At 43.7% G+C, this 26,115-nt stretch overlaps 2 protein-coding genes and 2 pseudogenes across 5 annotated transcripts in view; 2 read left to right on the plus strand and 2 right to left on the minus strand.

Annotated features, from left to right (window-relative positions):
- Nucleotides 1-2,440, minus strand: part of PPP2R1B (protein phosphatase 2 scaffold subunit Abeta) — a 33,272-nt gene extending 30,832 nt beyond the window's left edge. For 3 of the 4 annotated variants that reach the window (XM_059180345.1, XM_059180336.1, XM_059180355.1), the window contains exons 1-3: nucleotides 2,274-2,440; nucleotides 1,329-1,419; nucleotides 850-950 (exon numbers count right to left, since the gene is read on the minus strand). In XM_059180345.1, the coding sequence (XP_059036328.1) occupies nucleotides 850-950; nucleotides 1,329-1,419; nucleotides 2,274-2,387 (306 nt within the window). In that variant the 5' untranslated portion in view covers nucleotides 2,388-2,440. The remainder of the gene's footprint in view (nucleotides 1-849; nucleotides 951-1,328; nucleotides 1,420-2,273) is intronic. The other variant, XM_059180364.1, reaches the window with a different exon arrangement.
- Nucleotides 2,441-9,701: 7,261 nt separating this feature from the next.
- On the plus strand, nucleotides 9,702-9,800 carry LOC131822985 (U6 spliceosomal RNA; annotated as a pseudogene).
- A 4,358-nt stretch (nucleotides 9,801-14,158) lies between these two features.
- The window catches only part of ALG9 (ALG9 alpha-1,2-mannosyltransferase), a 96,272-nt gene continuing 84,315 nt past the window's right edge, over nucleotides 14,159-26,115 (minus strand). The window contains exons 15-16 of the mRNA XM_059180402.1: nucleotides 17,748-17,866; nucleotides 14,159-17,460 (exon numbers count right to left, since the gene is read on the minus strand). Coding sequence (XP_059036385.1) covers nucleotides 17,423-17,460; nucleotides 17,748-17,866 — 157 coding nt within the window. The 3' untranslated portion in view covers nucleotides 14,159-17,422. The remainder of the gene's footprint in view (nucleotides 17,461-17,747; nucleotides 17,867-26,115) is intronic.
- Nucleotides 21,106-25,214, plus strand: LOC131818746 (RWD domain-containing protein 1-like; annotated as a pseudogene).

Below are 26,115 nucleotides of genomic sequence, written 5' to 3' on the forward strand. Positions count from 1 at the left end.
GCGAGCATGTGTTTCTTTTTTTTTTTTTTAAAAGATCTTATTTATTTGAGAGAAAGAGAGCACGAGCAAGGAGTTGGAGGGAAGAGGGAGAAGCAGGCTCCCCGTGGAGCAGGGAGCCTGATGCAGGGCTCGTTCCCAGGACCCTGGAATCATGACCTGAGCTGAAGGCAAACACTTAAACGACTGAGGTACCCAGGCACCCCAGAGCATATGGTTCTTGATCCTGGAGTTTTGAGTTCAAGACCCACACTGGGTATAGAGATTACTTATATAAAAACTTCAATTAAAAAAGAAAAAAGCCCCATGGGGTGCCTGGGTGGTTCAGTGGATTAAAGCCTCTGCCTTCAGCTCAGGTCATGATCTCAGGGTCCTGGGATCGAGCCCCACATCGGGCTCTCTGCTCAGCAGGGAGCCTGCTTCTCCCCACCCCCCCTCTCTCTACCTGCCTCTCTGCCTACTTGTGATCTCTCTGTGTCAAATAAATAAATAAAATCTTTAAAAAAAAAAAAAAAAAAGCCCCTAATAAACATTTCCCAAATTATGACATTGCTAGGTGAGAATTAAGATCTCCAATTTTGGGGAGGGGGAGAAGTGCGAGAACCCACAAAAACAAACCCTTTTTCTTCCCATCTCTACACTAACAAGTAAGTCCACAGAGGCAGAAAAGAAAAGAAAAATAAGCTCTTATGCTCGGTCACAAGTACCTACATTATTTGTTTTCCCAACAGCCAACAATGTGACCACCCATAAAAAGATCTGCACTAAAAATCCCATAGTGTCCCTATCACTAAACAATGTATAATTTATGCTGGGAAAGTTCTGGAAAAACGGAAGGCAGAATATACTTACCAGCAAACAGTGGGCAAAGTCAGGACCTCCCACCAGGCCAGTGAAATTTCCCAGTTGCTCAGCAAGAGCTAACAGTACCTCATCCTCATCATAAATTGTATCTGGAAATGACAATAACCCAGTACTCATCAACAAGAATAGCTGCCCAGAATGGGATACTCACACAAAAGTAGAAATAGACTCAAAATTTAACTAGATAGTCCTGTCACAGTCCTAACAGCATTCTGGACCTGTTTCACACAATGAATTAGAAATTGACAATCCCGTATCAATTACCTTCCTTCCCATTAGCTAAATAGTTAATGTTTTAATACATCTGGCCATAAGATATGCCTTGTCTTGCTTCTTTTGTACAGAAAGCATCAGGCTCAGTTTAGTATTTAACAGCATTGGTAACAAATTCTAAAAAAGAGTAAGTTTTGAAAGCCACTGGAAAATGGCAATGGCTATGCCTTTCTTTAAACAAAAAAGTCACAAACCTGTAAGGAATGGCAGCAGTTCCGTTCGCGTCCTTTCTACTCCAAGTGCTAGAGCAATTGTTGATAACTTCTTAATACTGTTGAGACGGAGCTTCAAAAATAAATAAATAAATAGATAGATAAAAGTGCAAAGAGTGAAGTAGACAACTGTGATTTAGACCAAAAGATGAAAGTTGCAAACAGGTAGGATAATGACATACAGTGAGGAGGAGGAAAACTTTCATTTTAGATCTTACCCTATGAGGAACCTTGGGAGCAGTGGGAACACAGCTCCGGTTTAGCCAAAGGAAGGTTTCTTAAGAGCAACAATCAAAGGGCCCATTAAAAGAAGGAAAAAAAAATACCACATCCAGGAAGTGAGACAATTTCAACACGAGAACACTCTTGCTTCGGTGAAGCTGATGAAATGGCTGAACACAACCCCCGGCTTTCCAAAGAAAAAAGTTACACCAGAGCTGACACACAGACTCTTCTAGGTTATTAAGCCGCCCCACTCTCTTTGTGCCCAACAAGCCAGGCCGGTTTCCAAGCCGAGAGGAAGGTTCTCACCCACCTGCTGCTCACAGGGCCCCTCCGGCATCTCTGCAGCCCACTCCAGCCTCCTGGGGCCCGCGCCACCCTCCTCCCAGCGCAGGACCCAACGCGCGTTCCCTCCCAGCACCACCCGGAAGGGGCGCCCCGGCGGGAAGCCGGTGCTCTCACAACCGCCAGGACCGGGTGGGACGCCTCAGGCGCTGGGAGGAGGGGTGCTGCAGAGGCCCTGGGGAAGGTCTGTTCGGGCCAGCGCTGCCCCTCACGGGTCTCTATCCTCCTCCCCATCAAATTTCTGCTCTAAGTCAGCCTCTGCCAAGGCCCCCCAGCCTTCCCCACCGCGGAGCCGGCCTTCCTTCTTCCCCACCACACGCCCAACCAGGCCCGCCTCCACGCCCGGCCCGATTCTAGTACCTGCACGTCCTCGTTGCGGAGCTCGTCAATTAAAACCGCAATCGGATACAGCGAATCGTCTCCATCTCCTCCCGCTGCCCCCGGGCCGGTCCCGGGCCCCGCTGCGCCCGCCATGTTCTTTCTCCTCCGGCTCCTCGCCGACGCCGCCCGCCCCGCGCCCAGGCCCCGCCCCGCGCCCAGGCCCCGCCCCGCGCCCAGGCCCCGCCCCGCGCCCAGGCCCCGCCCCGCGCCCAGGCCCCGCCCCGCGCCCAGGCCCCGCCCCGCGCCCAGGCCCCGCCCCGCGCCCAGGCCCCGCCCCGCGCCCAGGCCCCGCCCCGCGCCCAGGCCCCGCCCCGCGCCCAGGCCGTCAGAACTAAGGCCCAAGCTCCCACTCTGCGGAGGCGGGGGTGCAGAGGCTCGGCCAGGGTGATGGAGGTACCCGCCCGGACCCCGCTGCGCGAGGTGTACGTTTAAACTCCAGAAGGGTGGGCTGAGAAAGCGCATGGAGCCCCCGCATCCTTTACGCAGCCAAAAGAAACAGGGGCAGGAATTCACTTTGCTCATGGTGGACTGAAGGGGTCAGGGACCTACCTGAGTGATGCGAGCTCTGCTCCTAGGACTCGGGCACACCAAAGAGGATGCCCAAGGCCAGAAGGAAAACCGATTTAGCGCCTCCCCTGACTTCATCCTGGCTCTGAGCCACCGGGTCTCCAGCCCTAATTTCCCCCGCTAGCCTCAAGCTTCCACAGAACCCCTCCACCTCTTCCTCTGGCCTGTGAGCCAGAATTGTATCTGGCTCCTGCTCCGTAAGACAAATAACGCGGGCGGTGAGAGAAAATGAACACTGCTGTCCAAACTCCCCAGTCAATATTTTTTCCGCTTTTTCCATGCAAGCTGTTAAAAACATGCTGCTCTCTTGTTTTTGTGTTTCTTTTCAGTTTGGTACTGGAATGGTGCCTTCTGTTGTTTTTTCTTCCTCCCTCTTTTAGGTCTTTAGCATGCTAGAAGTACAACAATCAAGCAAAACTAGGACAAGCTTTAATCCTTCCAAACTGGGTGGAGTGGCTACTTTGCTTGTACAAGAAAGGCTAAACTGGCCTCCCTAGAACTCCCAGAGTCCTCAAAGGCACCAGGAGGAGGATGTGAGGGTACTAGAGTTTCTTACAAAACTTAATGGAAAGTTTTCCTTTACCCTTCTGAGGGAAGCACAGAAACACCCCCCCCTTTTTTGTTCATTTTGGACTATAATTTAAGTGGCTTAGAGTGATAAACTACATATGGTTAACATAAGCTCGGAAATGGTAATGGCAGGTCTGATGAATGAAAACATAAAATTATCAATGAACACAATTTGGGAGACTTTTTTTTTTCAAAGATTTTATTTATTTATTTGACAGAGATCACAAGTAGGCAGAGAGAGAGGAAGGGAAGCAGGCCCGCTGCTGAGCAGAGAGCCCAATGTGGGTCTCAATCCCAGGACCCTGAGATCATGACCTGAGCCGAAGGCAGCAGCTTAACCCACTGAGCCACCCAGGCGCCCCGGGAGACTTTTTTTTTTTTTTAAACACTGCGTTCGTCAGAGTAAACACAGTAGATAGAGACTTGGATAGGAGTGAAAGTTTGGGCACCAATGGACTTGAACAGTAGCTCTCAAATTAAGTCTGTGGATGTATTCTGTAGGGCTTCCATTTGGTTTTCATTTTGGTTATAATTTTTAGATTTATATAAGCATATCCTGGACTATTTGGCTGACCACTTTATAACCAGTATTGCAGCCCTATTTCAAAACTTATGTTCACATGTGTGTTCCACTGTTACTTTTACACCCTTCTAGGATAATGAGAAAAGAACAGAGGTGGATTTAAAATGAAAATGGTGTTTTCATGCCCAAAATGAAAGCCAAATGACACCATGGAAATGTACTGTGGCAACATTTCCAACAGAGGAGTAGTGAGAAAACAGGTGTTACAGGTCACTTGGTGGCACAGGCACATTCGCCTCAAAAGAAACTGAGTGTTCACGGGCAACACCTGAGTCACAATACATGGGATAATTCCGTCTCCTGTGTATCTGATTTGTAGATTTTGGGCTTTTAGTGTATAAGAACTATATATTAAAAAAAACCATATTCCTACTTTAAATTTTCAAGTTTAAGTAACATTGTAATAAAAATCATTTAAGTTGGGGGCACCTGGGTGGCTCAGCTGGTTGAGCGTCTGCCTTCCACTCAGGTCATGATCCCAGGGTCCTGGAATCGAGCCTTGAGTTGGGCTCCCCACTCGTTAGGGGGACTGCTTCTCCCTCTCCTTCCTGCTCATGCTCTCTCTGTCACTATCTCTGTTTCTCTCTCTTTCAAATGAGTAAATAAATAATCTAAGTTGCCTGAGAGTTTTCACGATTTTTTGTTCCTTTAGAAATGGATCCAAATACCATTCAAGTTGAAAAAAGGGCCAAGAGGTTTTTGGATTTTGTACCTTACCAGTTAGAAGATGGGAGGGTGTTCCTACTGGCATGGTTGGGGGGGGGGGGCGGAATCTGTTCCCTTATACTTGATGTAAAAAGTCTTCAGAAACGGTGGAGGAAGCAAGCAGAGAGAGAAGCACATTTAGTTCCACACATGTCATCATCTACATGTTAGCTCAAGCTTAGATGACCTCATTCTGAACAAAAATTAGCACACTGATTAAACCTGAGCTATTTTGTTTAAAACTCAGATATGCTTTCCTTACCCAAGCACAATGAATTAGATACCTAAGAAATAACTATGATTAAATATGAAATCACAAAGCTGAAAAAAATAGGTGCCAAAAAATTGCCTGGTTTAGAGTCATCAATTCGAGACTTCAATTCCCACCTCTGTCTCTGACTCACCGTGACCTGCCTCTTCCTATGCCTCAATCCCACCTCCCACCCCCTCACCCCCAATAAAACGGAGTTAACCACCTCTGGGTCCCTCTCTAGTTACTGTGATGATGTGAGAACAGAACATGTAGTAAACATGGAGATGCTAATAAATCCTTCAATAAAGAAAGTCATTAAAACAGGCTCCAGCAGAAAAGGCTATTTCAAAAACTGGGCCAAACGGAAACTGGAACAAAGTCTAAGTCTTTCGGGGAGTATGGTCCACAGACTATCTGAATCACCTCAGATGCATGTGAAAAAAACGCATATTCCTGGCTTGCACCCCAAATCCACTGAATCAGAACCCCTGAGAGTAGGGCGGGGCACTTGACTGTGTGCCCTTGTGATTCTAACGCACAAAGATATTCCAAAGTCACGGATTCTAAAACATCTGAAAAAAACTATTTCCATGTCAACAAGCAGCTGTCCAGGAAGAGTCTGAAAAGAGTTTTGGAGGCCGTCTCTTGTCCAGAAAAAGCAAATGACAGCGACAACTGCTTATTGATGAGCAATTCTGTCCCTATTGGCTACGGTTTTTACCAGGTTGAACGGATCCCTCTTCTGCTTGACTCCTGGAATACAGCTAAGCACAACAAATACAGCCCTGGGGTTCTGAGCTGCGGCCACATCCTCTCTACTCTGCCTCTGGTCTCCCCTCCATGTTCTCCCCTGCCCCACCTTGTGCACCACCACCCCACCCCCCCGCCAACAGATACACACACACACACCACGAAACTAAATGACCAATGAGTGCCAGAAGCAGCAGTTAAGATTTAGCTAAGGTTTAAAGCAACACCTGGGAAACAGCGTGACATCTTCAGCACAGAAACACTGGGCTCTGACACCCACATGCAGTTCACACATCTAGTGAGTCAAGGGAAGACAGGGTCAGACTTGCCCCATTCCTGTCACACGAAGCATCAAGAATTCAGAGAAGCACAAGCAGATGGGATGAACAGACATCACCTCTTAGGGCTTGTAACAGCTCCCAACGTCACAGGAGAGAAGGGTCAGTCCTGAGGAAGTCTGAAGGACATCACAGTCATGCTCTCCAGCCTCCTGCCTCATTGACCCAGCTCGCATCTTCCTCACCATCCGCTGGGCTTTACAGAATAAATGCTCATTCAAGCTGATCTGCTTCAGAGCACCCCCCTGGAAGAGAAGGCCGAGTGCAAGACAAAGACCCAGGTGGTTCTCTCATCTCTCAAGGCAGACCCACAAGTGTCCTCCCATTGAAAAGGCGGTCAAGAAATGGTAGATAATAATGAAGTGGTAGTTGGTCCAGTTCACACACAGGAAACCTGAGGCACACACAGGCATTTTCCAACTATCTTCATTTAGCAAGATGACCCTGGCAAACAGATTCCCAGGTCTGTTCTTAATCCATTGCAAAGCAGTAATTATCACCACTGCATTAATGAAATTTTGAATTTATATTTATACAAAAACTGTCTTAATCCTGTGGAACTTGAGTATTTTCACCTCAAATTTTTAATTGCATTTTTACGTCTGGGAATACTTGACAAAGAAGAGGCTTTGCCTGGAGTCACACAATGAGTCACCATGCATGAAGAAGCTGGGAAACTCCTCATCATGGATTATTATCACTCCTAGTCTCAACCTCTAACTCCACGCCAGTTTATCACTACATATAAAAAAAGGTTTTGGATTTCCAGAGCACAACTTCTCTTGAATTCTTGAGACGAGCAAATCCAGGAAATGGGACAGCCAGTTCTGATTCAGGGCAATATACAGAGCAGTTAAAATAGGGGTATGTGTAGGCCCAGTTAGTTAAGCATCTGACTCTTGATCTCAGGGTCATGAGTTCCAGCCCCACACTGGGCTCCAGGCTGGGCGTGGAGACTACTTCAAAAAAAAAAAAAGTATACACTGAAATCAGGAAGACCCAGACTGACATCCCACCTCTGTCAATTACTAGTCATGTGACTTTGGACAAATAACTTACCCTTTCTGAATCTTGGTTTTTACATCTATAGTATAGAGTGGTACAGTTTACCTCATGTGGTTGTTAAGATTAAATAATATATTTATAGTGCTGCAATTAGTACCTGACAAGAGTAAGCCCTCAAATATTTCCATTAATAGTTACCTGCTGAGGAAGTAGAAGCAGGAAAGAAAACATTCCCATCTACTGAGTTCTTGCAACAGAGGGCCAGTATGAAAAGATGAAAGGAGTAGAAATGACTTAGAGAAGACTTAACTCAAGGCCTTCAGAAGGTTTTCTCATTGGTGAAAAACTAGGGGCAAATCTTTGCTGAGGTCTTTTGGGGTTCTTATGAGAAATAAGATCCATAAAGGGAAGTGCTTTGTAAAGGAAAAGAGCTACACAAATGTTAGAGGTTACTGAGCGGCAGGTGCTCACTGAACTGGTGCCCACAACAAACAAAAGAAGAGAACATCTAGAAAGAGACCTGTGCTCAACGTGGGCAGGCCCCCAACTCTGCAAGAACAGCAGCCAGAATGACTGAGTACTTCCTCTAACTTCAAGGGCATATTTAAGCTACAACAGACCTGGAGATCAAACAGGCATGGTGACCTTTCTCAAAAGTCTTAGGCGTTTGAGTTCTATTATGGGCTCTGACATTCTTAGGATAGACCCCTGGTTATCCCTGTACACAGCTTAACAAAAACCTTTTGTTACAAAACAAACAAAAACAAACCCCCTTTGTTACAGTGTTAAATGAAAAAGCAAGGTACACAGTGTTACTGAGGTTGTGAGGTTTAACTTAAGCTGAAAATGCTCAGAAATAATAGATCACTCCTAAACAGGTAGTATTAAAATATTTTAAGATTAAAAGAGAGAGAAAGTGCCAGAAGAGTGTACCTAGTATCCTACTACTTATTAAAGTAGAATACACTCACATGCGCTTGTGTAAGCATAAAAAAAGGGGGGGGGGGTTTCTAGAACACACATAAGCACATTGGTTGGTTATGGGAAGATAACAGGGTACCTGGGGAACAGGATGGAAGGGAGATTTTTCCATGTTCAATATATCCACTTGAACTTTTGTTTTTTACTATATACTATATTCTAGATTCTACATGAATTTCACCCATTTTTCTGCCTTTTATCTGTTTCAGGATGCAATCTAGGATACCAATATCCAGGGGATTTATGCTTTTTGAATCATGAACCGTGAAAATTCTTATGTATTCAAACAAACCAGCCTTTTAGCTCTTGGTTAGTTACCACATTGTAGACAAGATTCTGCCTCCCCTGGCTGGTCTTCCCCATGGCATCCATAAATATGGATAATAGACCACTCCTGCCAGTTGCTCCCTTCTAGCCCTGGATGTCCACAGAGTCCACATTTCCTTCTTTCTTATTTTATAGGCCTCTATTTCACCTGTCTTACACTAGCCCCAGCCAACATAAGTAATGGCTTTCAGCGTGCAGGCACACTGTGCACAGGTTCCAACTAGACAGAGGTTTGATTTAGTAAAACACAGATTACTTAAAATGTTCCTTGTACCCTGAAAGATTTTTCATGTACAGTTCCCTGAAGATGGTTATCTTCTCCCACTGTCTTTCCTGATCTGCCTAGCAAATTAGGAAAAAGGTCAGAGGAGTAAGAAAGAACCAATACCAAGGCCCCTAGACATGCCACTCATATCTCAGCAGAAATTCAGCTGGGACTATAATCAGGAACCGGAATTTTCACTAACTTCTAGGACTTCAGGAAATCAGCTCCCTTTCTGATCTAGCTGTGTGATTAAAATTAGCTGGGCCACACACTGTTCCAAAAAAGCCCCTAGAAAGACTGACGCTGTTATCTGTGTAGTCTTACTTAAACAACCTCCAGCCTATGGTTCCTGAAGGCAGATTAAGAAGGTGGTAAAAAGACTTAAATGACTTTCACTAGGTCGTGTTCTTATCTCTGCCTGTCTAATCATTCCAGATACCTCAACATAATATGCAAAAAAGGAGCTCAAGGACTACGTACTACAAAAAGGTCTTGAAATAGGGAGTAGGAAGTCATGGTTAAGAGAGAGCCCTGGAGTCAGAATGCCTGGCTGGATTTGAATCCCGGCTTCCTACCTAGGTGATCTTGGACAAAATGTGTAATAGCTCTTAGCATCCAGTTTAAGAAGAGGATAATAACAGTAATCAAACTCACAAGGTTGGTGTAAGAATTATATGAGAAAAAAAGCAACTCCAAACACTCCCGCAAGCTTAAATGCTTTATAGATGTTAGCTACCATTCATATTATTTCTCTAAAGAGCTAATCTAACAATCCAGAGGGTGTAAAAAAGAAAAAAGTAAAGGATGGGGCGCCTGGGTGGCTAAGTGGGTTAAGCCTCTGCCTTCAGCCCAGGTCATGATCTCAGGGTTCTGGGATTGAGCCCCACATCAGGCTCTCTGCTCAACAGGGAACCTGCTTCCCCTTCTCTCTCTGCCTGCCTCTCTGCCTGCTTGTGATCTCTCTCTCTCTCTGTCAAATAAATAAAATCTTAAAAAAAAAAAAAAAAAAAAAAGGAAAGGAAGACAAAAACACACCTAAAACCCCCGAACCCAAACCCCACGCTCGCTTTGATAGCACCCATTCTAAAATTGGACCAATACAGAGATTAGCATGGCCTTTCCCAAGAATGACCCATGAATTCGTAAAGCATTCCATAACTTAAAAAAAGAAAAGAAAAAAGAAACCAACAATACATTCCCCATAAAGTTCTAAGATTGAGTTCCAAAGCTGGTATCTATCAGATTTCACACAGATAAAGAAGGAAATCTCCTATATCAAAGAGCTGAACTTGTCTGGTCCTCAAGGCCTGTCTGTGGATAACCTACACTTTTAAAAGTAAATGTTCTGCAAATGTTTGCTTTTCATCCCATGCCCTGAACAGGAGGAGCTATAGGAGGTATCCTAAGGCCATTACTTTACAAGGGGTGCAGCCCCTGCTAAGCACTAATATTTTCCTTTGAGCTACTGTGCTGGGGGTAAAGCGATTGCATCTGATGGAGGGGAGCACCCTGCCCATTCACATATCCTTTGCGTTGCCCTCTGACAATATCAGTGAGTAGAGGCAAAGTCAAGATTGTGTTTAGGGGGTGCCTGGGTGGCTCAGTGGGTTAAAGCCTCTGCCTTCGAAGAGGGTCATGATCCCTGGGTCCTGGGATCGAGCCCCGCACTGGGCTCTCTGCTCAGCGGGGAGCCTGCTTCCTCCTCTCTCTCCCTGCCTCTGCCTACTTGTAGATCTCTGTCTGTCAAATAAATAAATAAAATCTTTAAAAAAAAAAAAAAAGATTGTGTTTAGGACGCCCTTTGCTCATGTTTGGAAACTTGACAACGGACAAACAGCAGGTAATTGCGACTGAAAGTAGCTGCGGATGCTGGCAACCAAAAACGTGCCTTTTGTTACCTATGAATTCCACTGAAGTCATGTTAAAGAGAACTGAAATTAACTGAAAAGAAATTTTTGCAATTACAACAACATAACAGTGCAATGTAGGGATACAGATTCTAAAGAAATGTAGCTCAGATATTTCCATTTACACTGAAATTTATATACCAAGAATATAGCAAATACTGAAACAAAATCAGCTTCCTTGAAGAAAAGGAGCTGTGAAATTTCCAGTGAGAATGGGCTGCCCTCTGCTGGGCACTTTGGGAAGTCTCCACCAGGGCTGTCGCAACAGTGATACTTGGAAGTAAAACAAAAACAACCCCCCCCCCCCCAAAAAGCCACAAAAAACCATAGCAACAAACTTAAACTTTGGTGTTATTTTTTAGACTATCTCCAGTAATCACAGACTGTGCAAACACAATTACAGAAAAGGCCCAAGGGAAGGGGAAGGGGATACTTTAAAAAACAAAAAACAAAAAAACGCCTAAGATTCTTTCATAAATGTAGCACTGTAAAACCAGCCGCTTTTGCTACAGAACTCCACAAATATTTTACTGGTAAGAAATAAAAGAGTGAGAATATATTCTCGGAAATGCCCAGGAGGCTGAGAGAGGTTTTGTTAATAGAGGCAAGAGAGAAGCAAGGCCAACGGCGGAACGACACATGGAGTTTTCTTGTTGGTTGAGTGCACACACTTCAGGTCACTTCTCTCAAAATGAGATTAACCTTTGCTCTCATGTCTGTGTGTGCATGGCGGGGGTAGGAGGGTAGCAGCAGCTCCAGAGGGACTCAGCCGCAAACCAGGGGCACAGCAACCAAGGGGAGGTCTTCACTGTCTGTGTCCCAGAGTGGGGGGTATGTATAAGATCTATGAAGCAGGCTCACCACCCGCCTACACTTGTTTCATTCCGCTCACAAAAGCCACAGGCTCTTACCTGAGCAGACCAAGTAGTGCTGGTCGACAGGGTTTGAACTGGAAGGCCAGGCAGCCTTCCTCAAGGTTGGCTCCCCCTGCTCCAACACACTCCTCCTAAGCCATCAATAAAATGGCACTTGAATGGGTCTGAAATTGCCAAAATGGGTCATTTCTCTTTTCCAGATGTGTTGCCACTCACATGTGCTGAAAGGATCAGAGGGAAGAGAACTACAGGAAATCATTAACATCCATTAGTGTCCATCAGTACCATATTAGTTAATTGTTTCCCAGAAACCAGGGCCCAGAGAGAATGGGTAATAAGGGCAGGTAAGGTTTGAGAGGCAGTTAAAAAAAAAGAAAGTGGGGTTGGGAGGATGGCCAGAGGTGTGGACGGAAGCCTGCATGCATAGCCGGGGACTGTAACTAGAAAAGAACACCGAACACTTTGCCTACTCAATTACCTTGGATCTCTGGAGTGACCATTTGCCTTCCAATCTGCAACGGCAATAGCAATGGATAGAAAATCACATAAAAAGTCTGTTGTTTTTAGTGATGCCAGGGCCCATCTGCGACCACTAATCCAGAATTCCTTGGGGGACCCAAGCAGACAGCAGCAGTTTTGTAAAGGGTCTCCAGGCAAGTCTGCCACGCAGCTCTGCCTGAGAATCACCGCTGTACCGTCACATCCTCTCCAGCACTGAGGGTGACGCCGCCAAGGCAGAGAGCAAGCAGCCCCGAGAGCATGCCCTCCTCACTCAGCAAGCTGAGGTTCAAGACTTAAAACAGTAACTACAGGACAACGGCAGCCATTGCCAAACACCAGTTCTGCAGGTCAGTGAAGGTCCAAGAGAACCCTCCTATGGTGACGGCTGGAACCTGTGTTGTAAGTCTGTGAAAAAACCCTGGGCAGAATACATTTTAATTCACACACTGGAACCATTGAGAGTCAGCAGTTCACACTTTCATCTCCAGGCATGTTATCACACAACAAGCAGCCCAGAAACCAGGAGAAAAAAAAAAGAAAAAGAAAACTGGAACAAAGAGAAAACACTACTACACTTAAGTATTTTATGAAGACACCTAAGGGTCACTTAAAGCCATTTTTTTAATGCACCTACACAGGTAGCATTATTTAATCCAATTTTTAATTTCATCATGAGTTATTTACGTGAAGAAGATGCAACAGGAATCCCCAGTCTGTGTCACTACAATTCTGTAACTTCATACTCCATCTCAATTTGCCTTGTTTTGTTTATCAAATCCATGACTTATGATTTGTTTCCATGTCAGGTCTATGTTAAACTCCACAGCTGACGAGAGCCAAAACAGCCTTCAGTTTAAAAAAAAAAAAATCACCCGCTAGCTTGGTATTATTGAATTTGAACGGATCCCTTACAAAGTTACCCTGCAGGTAGACTTCCCTTTCCAAGCACGCCTGATAGGAATGGAGCACTCCTTTACACCTGGAGGGGAAGCCATCTGGCCCAAACTCATTCAGAAGGTCTCCTGAGCTAAGTCTGACAGTCCAAAATCAAATAACAATAGAAATATTCAATAAAGGTACCAAATCTCTTTTTAGAGGCAATCTGGGGAATCTGCCTTAGTGTGAAAGTCTGTGTGTGCTCCAGGAGAATTCCTAAAACACACACAGTATAGAGCCACATTCACACCTTTCAAACTGCCCTTGGAATACCAGAGGACTTACAACTTGCTATGTTTTCCCTGGTCTAAAAATCTGCCAAAGTGAAAGCAAAGCTGTGTATTAGTTTCAGGGTTTCTTCCTACATTTTTTCCTCCTTTGTCAACAAACATGTACACTACCAAAATGTTCAGGGAACTGCATTGAGCTCTAGGAATACACACAAGTGTGACATGGGCTTTGCCACAGATGTGCCAGCGATGTTCCTGAGGGGCAGGTTTACAAGCATTCTGTGTCAAGGTCCCCTGCCGTTAGCAAAGACACTAGGTACTTGTGAGGTTCCTGTGGTCTAGAAGAGCTTCACAGACAAGAGACAGACTCAAGCTGGCCTTTCAAGTCCGAGTAACAGAAGAGAAGGATGACATTCTAGACAGAGAAAAATCAATTAAGGCTGTGGACTTCTCCCTCCTGGAATTATATTAATAAAGCACCCTTCTCTGAACTGACTTGACAGAAATAAAACAAACCAAGTTTTGTGGGCATTTTGGGTCCTACAGAAAGAAGATTGGTAATCAATAGTATAAAGCCAGGTAACTACTAAGAGTTACTGGTCATAGGAACAAGGTATGGGAATGATATTAGCAATTCGTTTACAGAAAACCTTTTATTGCTCCTGACAACCCCCAAAGGGGGAAATTACCTACTAAATATTACCAGATCCACGCTTCTGTGAATGTGAAGACTGTCAGAGTCCAGAGATTTTCCATCCAAAAGCCTAGGGTGGACCCAGAAAGTATCACTTTTTAGGCACAACACTGACCCGCTGAATAATCGTCCCAATGCTCCCAATGCTTGGCTTTTCCACTAGTACAATAACACTAACCCTCATGGGCTTTCATAAACAGAGGCTTCTTCCTAGAGTTTTCTGAATAAACATCCCAGGCTATTTGGCCTAGCGTGGGGGGCAGGTCTATATGCTGAAGGGTCAGAATGGTGGAGATGGGAGGAGCTGAGTTTTAATCTCCACCAAAGATCTAAAACCTAGATGCAAAAGAGAAAATATCACCCTAAGAACAAGAAAATCAAATTGCCAAGATTTATTTAACTTTTTTTCTTTTACAGAAAATACAGGTATGTAATATAAACACTGACAAGTGAGATAAAGGACAGGGATCAGGAAGACAAATGAACTGGACAAGACTCTTGCTTCAACACTGCTCTGCTTCCTGATTTCATGTGCAGCATGAATTACATGGTCACATATAGCGGAAAAATTAAAGGTAACATTCACCTAGATTTACCAAAACAGCAGAGGGCCTCTGAAATCCAACAATGACACATAGAAGTCTGATCTGTTGCCAAAGGACAAAGCTAAGCCCACATTCATCTATCCATTTACTCGAGGCATTTCTTGTAGTAACTTAGGAATGTACACGTGCGCTTTAATAGGCTGCGGAGGCAAGCATGAAATTGTGCCTCTTTGCCCTCTTCAGAGAAAATAATTAAAACAGAGCTGCCAGACACGTAGATGACAGCATAATCACAGTGAATTATCTCAATAAATCCCATGAAACGCAACACAAGAAAGGACAGCGATTGGTGCTTTGCCCCAAGTCACTCCAGATCTAATGCTATAAAATCACATGCGGTTTTTAAGGCTCTTCCCCAGAACTCCAAACCAGGAAAAATGACCCAAACAAATGGTTGAGATCAAGAGCCATCTTGATTTACAAAATTCTGTTTCTAAACTTGATTTCAATGATAAAAGATTATGGGTTCCCATTTTCAATGATTATCCCAAGAGATTAAAGTGACTGATCGATCTTTCATCGCAGTATACTGGGTGATAGGCACACTTTGATGACAGAACACACTTTGAGTGAACTAGAACAGCATCTAGTTCACTCATGGGGCTCAGTTTCTTAAGATTTAGGGTTCAGATAAGGCTACTTAAGATCTAAAGATCAGGGGGACGCCTGGCTGACTCAGTCACATGACTCTTGATCACAGGGTTGTGAGTTTGAGTCCCACACAGAGATTACTAAGAAATAAATAAACTCTAGAGATCAGCAAGCCCTGCAACTGCCAAGTACACCCACTCCCTCACTCAGATCCCATAATCAAAGTTCTCAGAAGTAATCTGTGGTCCTTCATTTTTCAATACTCAACAACCTGGGGAGAAACGAGTGCCCCAGAGAGGCACGGTGAGCAGAGTTTTGGTAGCTCATGCTGAACACGGGTTCTCCAGAAGAGAAAGGCTTGTGTGACCAGGTGTTTCAAAACTCTTTCCCAGGCAAATCTGGCCTCCCTGGGGTTGTTGAGATTGAGATTTTTGTTTAGTGTGGTTATATAACATCATATAAGAAATACTAATTTTTACAACAAAAAACATTCACCTTTACATCCCTTACCCACAGCATTTGGCACAGTGTTCCATCTATTGTGCTCACTAATGATGGACCTAGAACAGAGGAAACCGAAACCTGGTCTTAAAAGGGGTAGGAACGGATATTCCCAAGGAATCCCTGGATCAATTGTGATCTTTTTTGTGCTCTATTACAGTAAGTTCTTACTCAGAAGGTTTTTTTTTTTTTTTTTAACATGCAAGATGATAACATAGACCAGCACTGTATCACTCAGATCAGGAAAACAGCTACTCACCCTGGACCTCCATGAAGGAGGTTCATTTACTTCTGCATAAAGTAGAGGGCTTTAGCCCTTGTGAATGACAGTATGCTGTTCTGCAGGTAGGACAAGATTTTTCACCAAAAATTCCCTACCCTGGAGTCAGACTACAGATGCCAGTATTTGGCTCAGAAAGCATGGACCAAATACTAGGTTAAATGCCAGAAAACTTTAAAGCAGCAAGTGGGACCTTGGCTTATCTTCACTCTCCAGTTACTGTTCTAAGCTGTCTACATGGAGTTCCTCTCCAATGCTTCAAACCCAGAAATTCCATTAGAGGGATACCAAGACTTGTTGTGTGGGAACTGGCCATTTCCTCCCCTATGACTTCTCCTCTCTTGGGATCAGTTCCTGTTGGAAAGCCCTTCTCCCTGAAAAATGAAAGATGAAACCTCTGGAAAATAGCTTTATCCTATATGCAGATACTAGACACAATTACCTTGAGGAAATAAGGCACCTAGAATAGGACCCCAGATGGCCTATGTGGGAATCCAACTGATAGATCCTGTGGGGCTGCCAAGGAACAGGGCTTCCAAACACAGACACTACTTTCCTGCCACAGGCTGGGCTGCACGGTGGGGTGCTGCTGTGACGGACTGACAGGCACAGTGGAGGTTCTGAAGAACTCAAAGAAATACAGGTAAACGTCTTCCTTAAAATAGAAAGTTACATTATCTATCGGGTCTCTGGCCAACACCATCATTCTTCCAAGTGAGGTCTTCAGAGTCGAGAGAGGAAGTAGGAAGAGCACTAGGGGAGCAGTTAGGGGACCCAGGTTCCAGTCCTAGCTTTGTTACTGACTGACCATGTGATCTTGGGCATGCCACTTGACCTTCCCCGTGCCCCCACCCCAAAGTCATTATCTGTAAAATGGGGATAAAACCACTTGCCTTGTCTGCCTCACACCATGATTGTGAGAACCAAATGAGATCATCTGGAAGTGCTTTGTATACTGTGTGTATAGTCACAGTATATACTCATTACATTTTAATCAGGTCTTTATCATTACCTATTTGACTAAAAGTGCCCCATGCAGAATGTGCTTTGCAATAGACAGACTCAAAAATCAGTGCTATAAATTCACTGGCCTCTTCCACTAGGGTTGTGGAAAAAAAGGGAAAGTCTTAATTTCCTCAGAAATGGCCTCAGAACACATTACTTAAAAATGTGAGGCCATCCAAACCTACCAAGTGATAGAATTAATTTTCTCCAAAAATGTCCTGTACAGTTATGGCCTGGTCTGTGGATACCTTTCTACAGAGAAGTCTTGAATTCAAGAAACGGCATGCTAAAACTTAAAGAAAACATAGTTACAGTTTGTTGTAAAGGAAATAAAATGAAAATAAGAGGCATCCTATATAACAAAATTAGGTTACAGTTCCTCAAATGGTTGCCTTTTTTCCTGAGATATCTCCAGGACGGGGTCCTAGTCCTGTGAAGTGCTTAAGAGAAGCTTAGTCTTGCACAAGGTGAGAAGGACATGTAGGTTGGCAATTAGGTTGTGCTCGTTTTCAGCACTAGGATTTGAACAAGGAATGCTAGGAGCTGCCAAACAGCTTTGGTGGAGAAAGCCCATATGGCCCAAAAGAGGCTTGCTAGTTCTCAGATGCCAGGCCAGAGTATGGAGAAGAGTTTAACGCGGCCATCCAGTTCTGGGATTTTCAATTCTTCCTGTAAGGTGGTTCTGCTCTTCTCCGGTCTAGTAAACAATTGAACAGAAGAAAAACAGTAAGATGTAGAGCAACATTATCTACCAGACTGTAGGGCCTTTTTCTGCCCAGCTGCAAAAAGTTTACATGCAGAACAGAGACACAGGCAAGACGTGAATGTGAATGACTCTGATCAGCCCAAAGCACCCAGATTCCAGCATCCGTGTGAGACTGCCTTTATTACAAATGTTACAAATGATGACTTGGAGGGAGTCCCGTCAGTGCAATCACTAGTAAGAGGATGGTCATCCTTTGGGGCCACAGGCGTGTTGCTAACCTCCACTTTTCTTCCTGATTTGCTTTGTTTTCCGGGGTTTGAGGATGGTATAGTTTGCATATGCTGTATACTTATCGGACAGGAAGGGGACATAGAATGCCCGCAGCAACCTCGAAGATCTGAAAAACAAGAAAGCAAAAAGAAAAAGACAAGACAGAATTTCATCACTTGAGAGAATTTACCAGCAGTGTTGAAAATGGTGAATGGAAGTTACCTAAGTGCAGTAGTGATCATATTCTATGTATGTAGCACAGAAAAATCTGTCATTTAACTCTAGATCATGAAAACAGATTTAATCAAGACCAAGTACCTTGTCTCCAACACCAAAAAGATGGTGTCCCTAATAAGCTACAGGGTTTCCTGCAGAATAGCTCTAGGCCTTCATTTTGCATAGAATAATGCCATAGAAAAGTTCCAGGTCAATCAAAGGACTGCTATTACTAGAATAAATTCTTTTTTTTTTTTTTTTAAAAGATTTTATTTATTTATTTGACAGAGAGAAATCACAAGTAGGTAGAGAGGCAGGCAGAGAGAGAGAGGAGGAAGCAGGCTCCCTGCCGAGCAGAGAGCCCGATGCGGGACTCGATCCCAGGACCCTGAGATCATGACCTGAGCCGAAGGCAGCGGCTTAACCACTGAGCCACCCAGGCGCCCCTAGAATAAATTCTTAATACCCAAGCGGTTTCTGTATCTAAGAGACTGTAGAGATGCCAAGTGCTCCAATGATCCTGATTCCAGTTCTAAGTTTCCTAGGAGAGGCAAAGAAAGCCATGTCCTGGGCTTCCTGTGCAGCGTTCCAGCAATGCCTAAATCAGAGGGAGAGCGTATACACACAAGCTCACGTCTCTGGCAGGTGATAATATACGCACTTGTTACCAAAATACACAAACAGTGGAAAACCCGAATTTCTCATGAGTCTCTGAAGAATGTGGAAAATGCCTCCCATGTACTGAACACTCGGTATTGGACAAGCACTGGAAAAAGTACTCACACTTTTAAAAACCCTATTTAATTCACCCAATAACCCCATCAGGAAAGTGCTGTTATTATCCCTACTTCTTTATACATGGGCACCTGAGGCTGCCACAGACGAAGTTAACTTGCTCAGGGTCACACGGTGAACCTTAGAGCCCTCATTCAAACCCGGATTTGATTCCAGATTCTGCACTCGGTAACCTGCGCTCTTGATCTGCACCACGGTTTATCCTGCATCCCAGACACAGGCTAACCGAATTCATCACTTCCTAGAAAATGTGGCAGCGAGAGTCTGGAATTCTATATCAAGTCTTACTTCTTGACTATGCTTTCTGAGTCTGAAAATCAAAAGTTGGCCCAGTTACTGCCACCCTAAATGAGGGAGCTGAAGAGTGTTCTGCTGCCAGTCCTCTTCCAGACTCTAAACTTGTAAATGTCATGTCAATGTGGCATTTGTCCTGGCAGTCTCCCTCTGGCTTTGGCAGGCTCCCACAGTGCCTGCACACAATGATATCGTGCTTGGCATACACACCTCTTCGATTCTCCCCAAATGGGACGCTGGCAGTGCGCTGTGCTCAACAGAGATGCACTTTACTTCAACAGCTAACAGCTCAAGGGCTTTGATAGAAAAGAGGCTTAGAAGAGACTCCTGAGATAAAGCAGGCCTGCCAACAAAATGAACAGGAGGAGGAAGCACCCACCTCCGTCAAAGAGAAGTTAGTTTATCCTTTCTGTCCATGCTGCACAGAGAAGGGGTAGGTCAGAACAGAGAATGGTAAGCCACAGGAAACTCCTGCAAGCTTCAGTGTAGTAAAGAGAGGCTGAGACTAATTCAGTGTCATTTCCATTCCTGTGGACTGCAGTCAAAGCCTCGTTAACAAGGTCAGTTCAGCCCTTCAGGCAGCTCCAGCAGAACATCGGGTCTGCTAGGTCCAATCTGAGTGTTTCATTTGTGTTTCATTTCTTTTTTTTTTTTTTTTTAACAATTCCTTACTATTTGGGAAGACTTATTTCATAATGTTATTTGCTTCAGAATCTTAAAAACAAAGAAATTCTCCTTATTTTTAAAAATAGAATAAAACTCATTCTATCTTATAATTACCATATGGATCTACTGCCACCTTTTATAATTTGAAGCTGTATTATGGGATCTTAGTGGTTTTATTAATTTTTTTCCTGTATCTCAGATTAATTACAACTATGCTTTTTAAGAAAACTAAGACAGAGGAAAATGATGAAATCACCAAAAAGATGATACAAAAGTAATCACTATTGCATTATATCCTGCAATTTTTAATTGCATTGCTCAAATTATTGTATCATCTTCCAATAAGGTATAAAAGAGCTGAGACGCTATCTTTGCAGTCAGCTTTTAACTTTCATTGAGCACGACTGAGAATGCAGGATCTTTAAATTTTCTGTCCATAATGACAATGAGAAGAAAATGGACAGAGGGAGACATTTCACAATTAGTAGATCAGAAATGGGTGCAAAGTGACGAAGAGCAGCATCCCTAGTGTGGACGGTGACACCGATCCTACGTAGAAGGTCAGACTCAGTCTTCAGAGGACTGTAGCCTCTGCAGTATATATGGACGAGTCTTCTCCAACTCAGGAATTTAAGAGTGAGCGATGTATTTCTCAGAACAAAAAGAAAATGAGGTATTTGATTCAGTTAGTCACTGCATGGGGAGGACTTCATCAATGTTTTGCAGCAAGAACCTAGACCACCCCGTGACACTTAAAAAGGGCATAGGACCACATTCCTTCATCTTTTATGACGTCTGTGGGCCAAATTTTATTCGATATAGTCCCTAAGTGGACAAATGCTGAAGGCAGGTTAGTATATAAAGGTGACTAGAAAGGTATATATGGGGAAGAAATTTAAAAATTCAATGGATCTATCACTTGTTGGTTTATAAATCTAAGAATGAAAATGTCTGAACTGTGGAGCCAAGAAGACAGTTAAATTCTCTTCAACAAAATTATGAGCCACTAAAGGTTTCAAAAAATTCTAGTTTTTCACTTTGATGATGCAAGTGCTAGAACAAGCAGAAGTGATAAGCTAGAATCTACTGGAGATATATTTAAAATCTGGAACCCGTACTTCCAAGATGGATATATTCCAGGTCCATGCCTGACAACTGCATTCACAGGGGTCCATTTCAGGTATCTACGTATCTACGTATATCTATTCCAAACCAGGAGAATATGGAACAAAAATTCACGGTTCCTACATTTAAATTATTAAGATTTCAGATGAAGGGGTTTTTGTTGTTGTTGTTGTTTTACTAAGCTCTTATTCGTATTTTTGTAAGTTACTTATAAAATAACTACAAAATGTAAAAAAATGAAATGTCTGTTGGGCAAGACAGTAAATGGCAATGGAGTATTTTTCTTGGTGTGCTGATAGATCATGCCCAGAAACTCCAGAAGAGATCTTGGGCCATACAGAGGTCATCATCAAAAATACTGACTGCCCTGAAATGGAAGAAGGGCCACTATGCATTACTGTTGAAGGAAAAGGTGGGCTGAGACAAAGGTAAAAAGATAAAGGAGATTTGGACAGAGTATGTGCAATAGATACGAAAGGATTAGTAGCAAGAATATACACAACGAAGATAACAAGTGACTCCACAGGGGAAAATGACAAAGAATATGAACACAGAAAAGAAACACAAATTGCCAATACTAGTGATCTAGTTGGGAAATACAGAATACAAATCATATGGAATGATGACAGAGCAGTCACTAAACACTAAAAGCAAATACCAAAGTTAAAAGCGATAATATGCCCACTCAGAAGAGAGGACAAACACTGAGAGTTGCATAGGTATGGAAAAAGCATTTACTGTATCTCATTTCATTTTCTCCATCCAACATTCCAAGATACACTCAAAAGAAAGGCAACTTGCTCTTTCATAACCAAATCTACAGATCTTAGGTTAAGAGCTCTGTCCACTCAGCACCAGCCAGAAAAATGGCCTGAACAAAATCCAAACTCTTTCTCATGGTCTACAAATCCCTAGGAGATCTGGCCCTTGCTTACTTGTCCCTCCTCCCCCTGCACATTGTCCTCCTGCCCACTCCACTCCCACCACACCAGCCTCCTCCCAGGCCCTCCCTACCTCCTCTAGCCTTCAAATGCTGTCCCTCCTCTCCCAGGAAAATGCTTCCACCCTGGCATTTTCAAGTCGTCAGGCTTAACGACTGACCCGCCCTGATGCCCCTAAGAATGTATTTATCATTAGAGCTTGGTGTTGGAAAAAACCTTATTAGAAGGTGAAGCTCCTTTTCTCCTGGAGATTCTGCTTGTCGTCTTTAAGAGCATTACCTACCTTTAAAATCTAAAGCAACTAGTATCTTCTAGAAGATAAAATGAGCAGTCAATATACACACCTCTGGATATGTATGTTGATTCTAATTTTTTTTAATCCAAAAAGCGAGTTGGCTTGAATTCTTCACTTCTAACACTATAGCTGCTGCTCTAAATTTATTTCTTTACCATCAATAGCTTTAATATGTTAAACACAACTGGGGCCTTTAAATTGTGTTATTATTGCTGGAAAAGGGGAACTGAAATTGGTTATTTGCCTTTAGTGAAAGAAAAGGGCAGTGGAGCGCTGGAGTAACATAGTCCAGGAAACACTCAGAGACCTGGAAACAAAGATCAGACTGAAATACAAATCAGAACAAAACTGATGTCTATCAAAACTCATAAAACAGTGTCTGTAATAATGTGAAATGCCGAAGTATTGCCCTGGGGAAGCACAGGAAGCATAATTTAGGTAGACGTAAACTGTGTGCCTCGATGATGGAAACTGACTTCCCCTCCCAGTGAGAAAGTCATTTAAGCAATTCAAGGATGAAATCGAGGTGGACAAAGCAATTGCCTGAATAGCATAATTAGCCGACAGCTCAGAATGCTTTTCTAATTCAATTACCAGCCCTATTGATCAGGGCTGGGGAGGGTTCTGCCACAGAGATTTAAATCTGCCCTTGCTGACGTGGATGGAAGACTGCCAGCCAGCACCTGAGGTCGCCAGTTCAACAGGCACAAATGAAATGCTGGGTCAATTTTTCATGTTAAAAAGAAAACATCCAGGGGTGCCTGCGTGGCTCAGTTGGTTAAGCGGCTGCCTTCGGCTCAGGTCATGATCCAGGAGTCCTGGGATGGAGCCTGGTGGGGAGGGCTCCCTGCTCAGTGGGGAGTCTGCTTCTCCCACTCCTGCTCCCCCTACTTGTGTGCTCTGTCAAATAAATCTAGAAAGAATGAATGAAAGGGAGTGAGGAAGGAAGGAAAGAAGGAAAAAAAGAAACACCCTAGTCCTCGGGTTTTCTAATTTTCATTTATCCGTCCAAACATTAATATCCCTGTGAACCTCTAGTATAAACCCATTACCAGTTCTTTTTTACTAAAGCTGGTTTCCTGTCTTTTTGTCTCTCTTGCTCTCTTGCACTTAGTTTGTACTCCAGTGACAGACTGTCCACGACCCTCAGCACAGAAACAGCCTTTCACAAATCTTCAGTTCTGCAGAGAATCTCAGAATCCCCTCAAGACTTAATCTTAGCCATCCTCAACCTACAGTCCCATATCAAGCAACTTAAGAACTGCTTGTACGCATCCAAACTGTGACTGTGCTTTAAGATTCTTTAACAGGGAATGGGGAAAGGACACTAATGTTCAGTAAGTAGAACAGAGATGACATCTATCTCCCTTCCCAACAGGACAGAAAGACACAGGAGTCACATGCTCTATGTTATACGCCACGAGAATGTCAGTCTCTTGAAGAACGAACGAACTTGGTCTAATTGCCGTACCTCCAGTTATTAGGACAGTACCACAGAAAGTGCTCGATAATATTCTCCTATGAAAGAAGAAAGGACCTACCTGACTCTTAAACCAGAGCATCTAGTTTTACCTCCCTTGTTTCCGGCAATATTCATCTTCTACAAGGAAAAGGAATTATCAAAAACAAATATGAAGCTATTTTTTCTCTTCACTTCCCAAACAACTCAGCCCTAAAGACATCCATCTGATGGGTCCAAGGAAAGTAGGAGACTACAGTGTGTGGGGGTGGGGAGGGAGTCCCATGGGATGTTGAAGCACAAGTGACATACAGAGGCACCCACAGTGAAAATATTTTTTTAAAGATTTATTTGACAGAGATCACAAGTAGGCAGAGAGGCAGGCAGAGGGAGAGAGAGAGAGAGAAAGAGACGAGGAAGCTGGCTCCCCACTGAGCAGAGAGCCCAATGTGGGGCTCCATCCCAAGACTCTGGGATCCTGACCTGAGCCAAAAGCAGAGGCTGTGCTGGCCAGCTGCTGCCAGCAATCCCGGTGCACCGTGGTCCCTGAGGCAGCAAGCCACCTGGGTGGCTGGGTGGTCCACGGGCCGTGGTTGGGGCCACGGTGACAGAGGACAGTGAGGAGCAGCATGAGCTGGAGGCTCTGGAGCCCATCTACCCTAACTCCTTCACAGCAGAGGTCTCTGAGCAAGGGCCAGTCCTGCTCCTGTTCTCTCACCTGCAGTACAGCTGTGCTGTGAGGATGACACGGGGAAGAGGGGCTTGAGAGGGTCATTAACTGGTATTATCAGAAAATGCACCCAGTTTCACAATTACTCTGACATCTGAGGCTGGAGAAAATGAGGAAACCATCCAGACCACCCTCAAGTTCACTGATACAGTGACAAATACCCAGATGAAGCCGCTCTTTATGAAATATTCCCCCAGGAATATCTACAAGATAATGCTGTCTCAGACATTTTAAAATGATTAGCACTACAGGCAGAAGAAAATCTCGGTAGGGTGAGGATCTTTACTTCAGTGACCGTTGTGCAAGAAAAATTAAATGAAAGCAATCAAATAAAAACTGGAAGAGAAGAAAATAAAAGAGAATAAAAGAAAAAAGAGAAAGCAGCAGCAGAAGCTGAAGAGCGATTACTTCATGCCACTCCTGTTACAAATGTGAATTTCTTAAGTTGAAAGGCCAAGTTTGTTCCAGAACTCTTGGAAATTAAAAAGAAATGAATGAGGGACGCCTGGGTGGCTCAGTTGGTTAAGCAGCTGCCTTCGGCTCAGGTCATGATCCCAGCGTCCTGGGATCGAGTCCCACATCGGGCTCCTTGCTCAGCGGGGAGCCTGCTTCTCCCTCTGCCTCTGCCTGCCATTCTGTCTGCCTGTGCTCGCTCTCTCCCTCTCTCTGATAAATGAATAAAATCTTTAAAAAAAAAAAATGAATGAGAGAAGCAGCAGGAAAAAAAATGAATTAAGTGGGAAACAACCATTAGAAACACATCATGATCATGACACACTGGATATGCAGTGTTTGGAGGATGCTGGAAACAATGCGGAGGTAGATGAATTTCTGTTCCCGGAATTTCTGTTCTGTTCCTCTGTCCTCCAGGAAACAGATGATTTGGAGCTAGAGGATGAGGAAGATGATTCAAACCACAGTCCTGCAGACCCAAAGAGCGATCTAACCAACTAGCCCCCCTTCAGGGAGGCATGGCTGTCACAGCACCTGCGGCTGTACTGAGGTGTTGACTTTTCTTTCCTTTTTTTCTAAGAAAAAATAATTTTCTGGAGAGTATTTTTCTGATAGCTTTTCCCACTGAACTTAATAAACTGACCTCAAAAATTCAAAAACAGAAAACCCCATAGCTAACATCACACCTGATGATAAGAAACTGAGAGCTTTCCTCTAAGATCTCGAACAAGACAAGGATGCGCACTCTCATCACTTATACTCAACGTAGTACTGGAATCCCAGCCATCGGACAAGAAAGGGACTAACACACATCCAAAATGGTAAGGAAGAAGTAAAACTTTCACTATTTGTAGATGATAGGATACTATACATAGGAAGCCCTAAAGACTCCACCAAAAAACTACTAATCAACAAATTCAGTAAAGTGGCAGGATACAAAATTAATATCCAGAAATTGATAGCATTTCTGTACACTAATAACAAAGTAGCAGAAAGAGAAATTAAGAAAACAAGAGCATTTTCATTTGCACCAAAAATGATGAAATACCCAGGAATAAACTTCATCAAGGAGATTAAAGAACTGTACTCTGAAAACCATAAAACAGTGACCAAAGAGACTCAAGAAGACACAAACAAATGGAAGATAGTCTATGCTCAGGGATTCACTCTTTCCTATTTATTGTGTGTTCTTGCTTCCTTTGTCTATGCTCAGGGATTCAGAAAAGATACTGCTCAAATGTCCATATTACCTAAAGCAATTTACAATTTAAAGCAATCCCTAGCAAAATACTGGCAGCATTTTTTATAGAATTAGGACAAATAATCCTAAAATTTGTATGGTACACAAGGACCCAAAGAGTCAAAGCAATCTTAAGAAAAACAAAGGTAGAGGTATCACAAT

This window comes from Mustela lutreola, chromosome 1, assembly GCF_030435805.1.
Source record: "Mustela lutreola isolate mMusLut2 chromosome 1, mMusLut2.pri, whole genome shotgun sequence".
In the NCBI taxonomy this organism is placed as follows: domain Eukaryota; kingdom Metazoa; phylum Chordata; class Mammalia; order Carnivora; family Mustelidae; genus Mustela; species Mustela lutreola.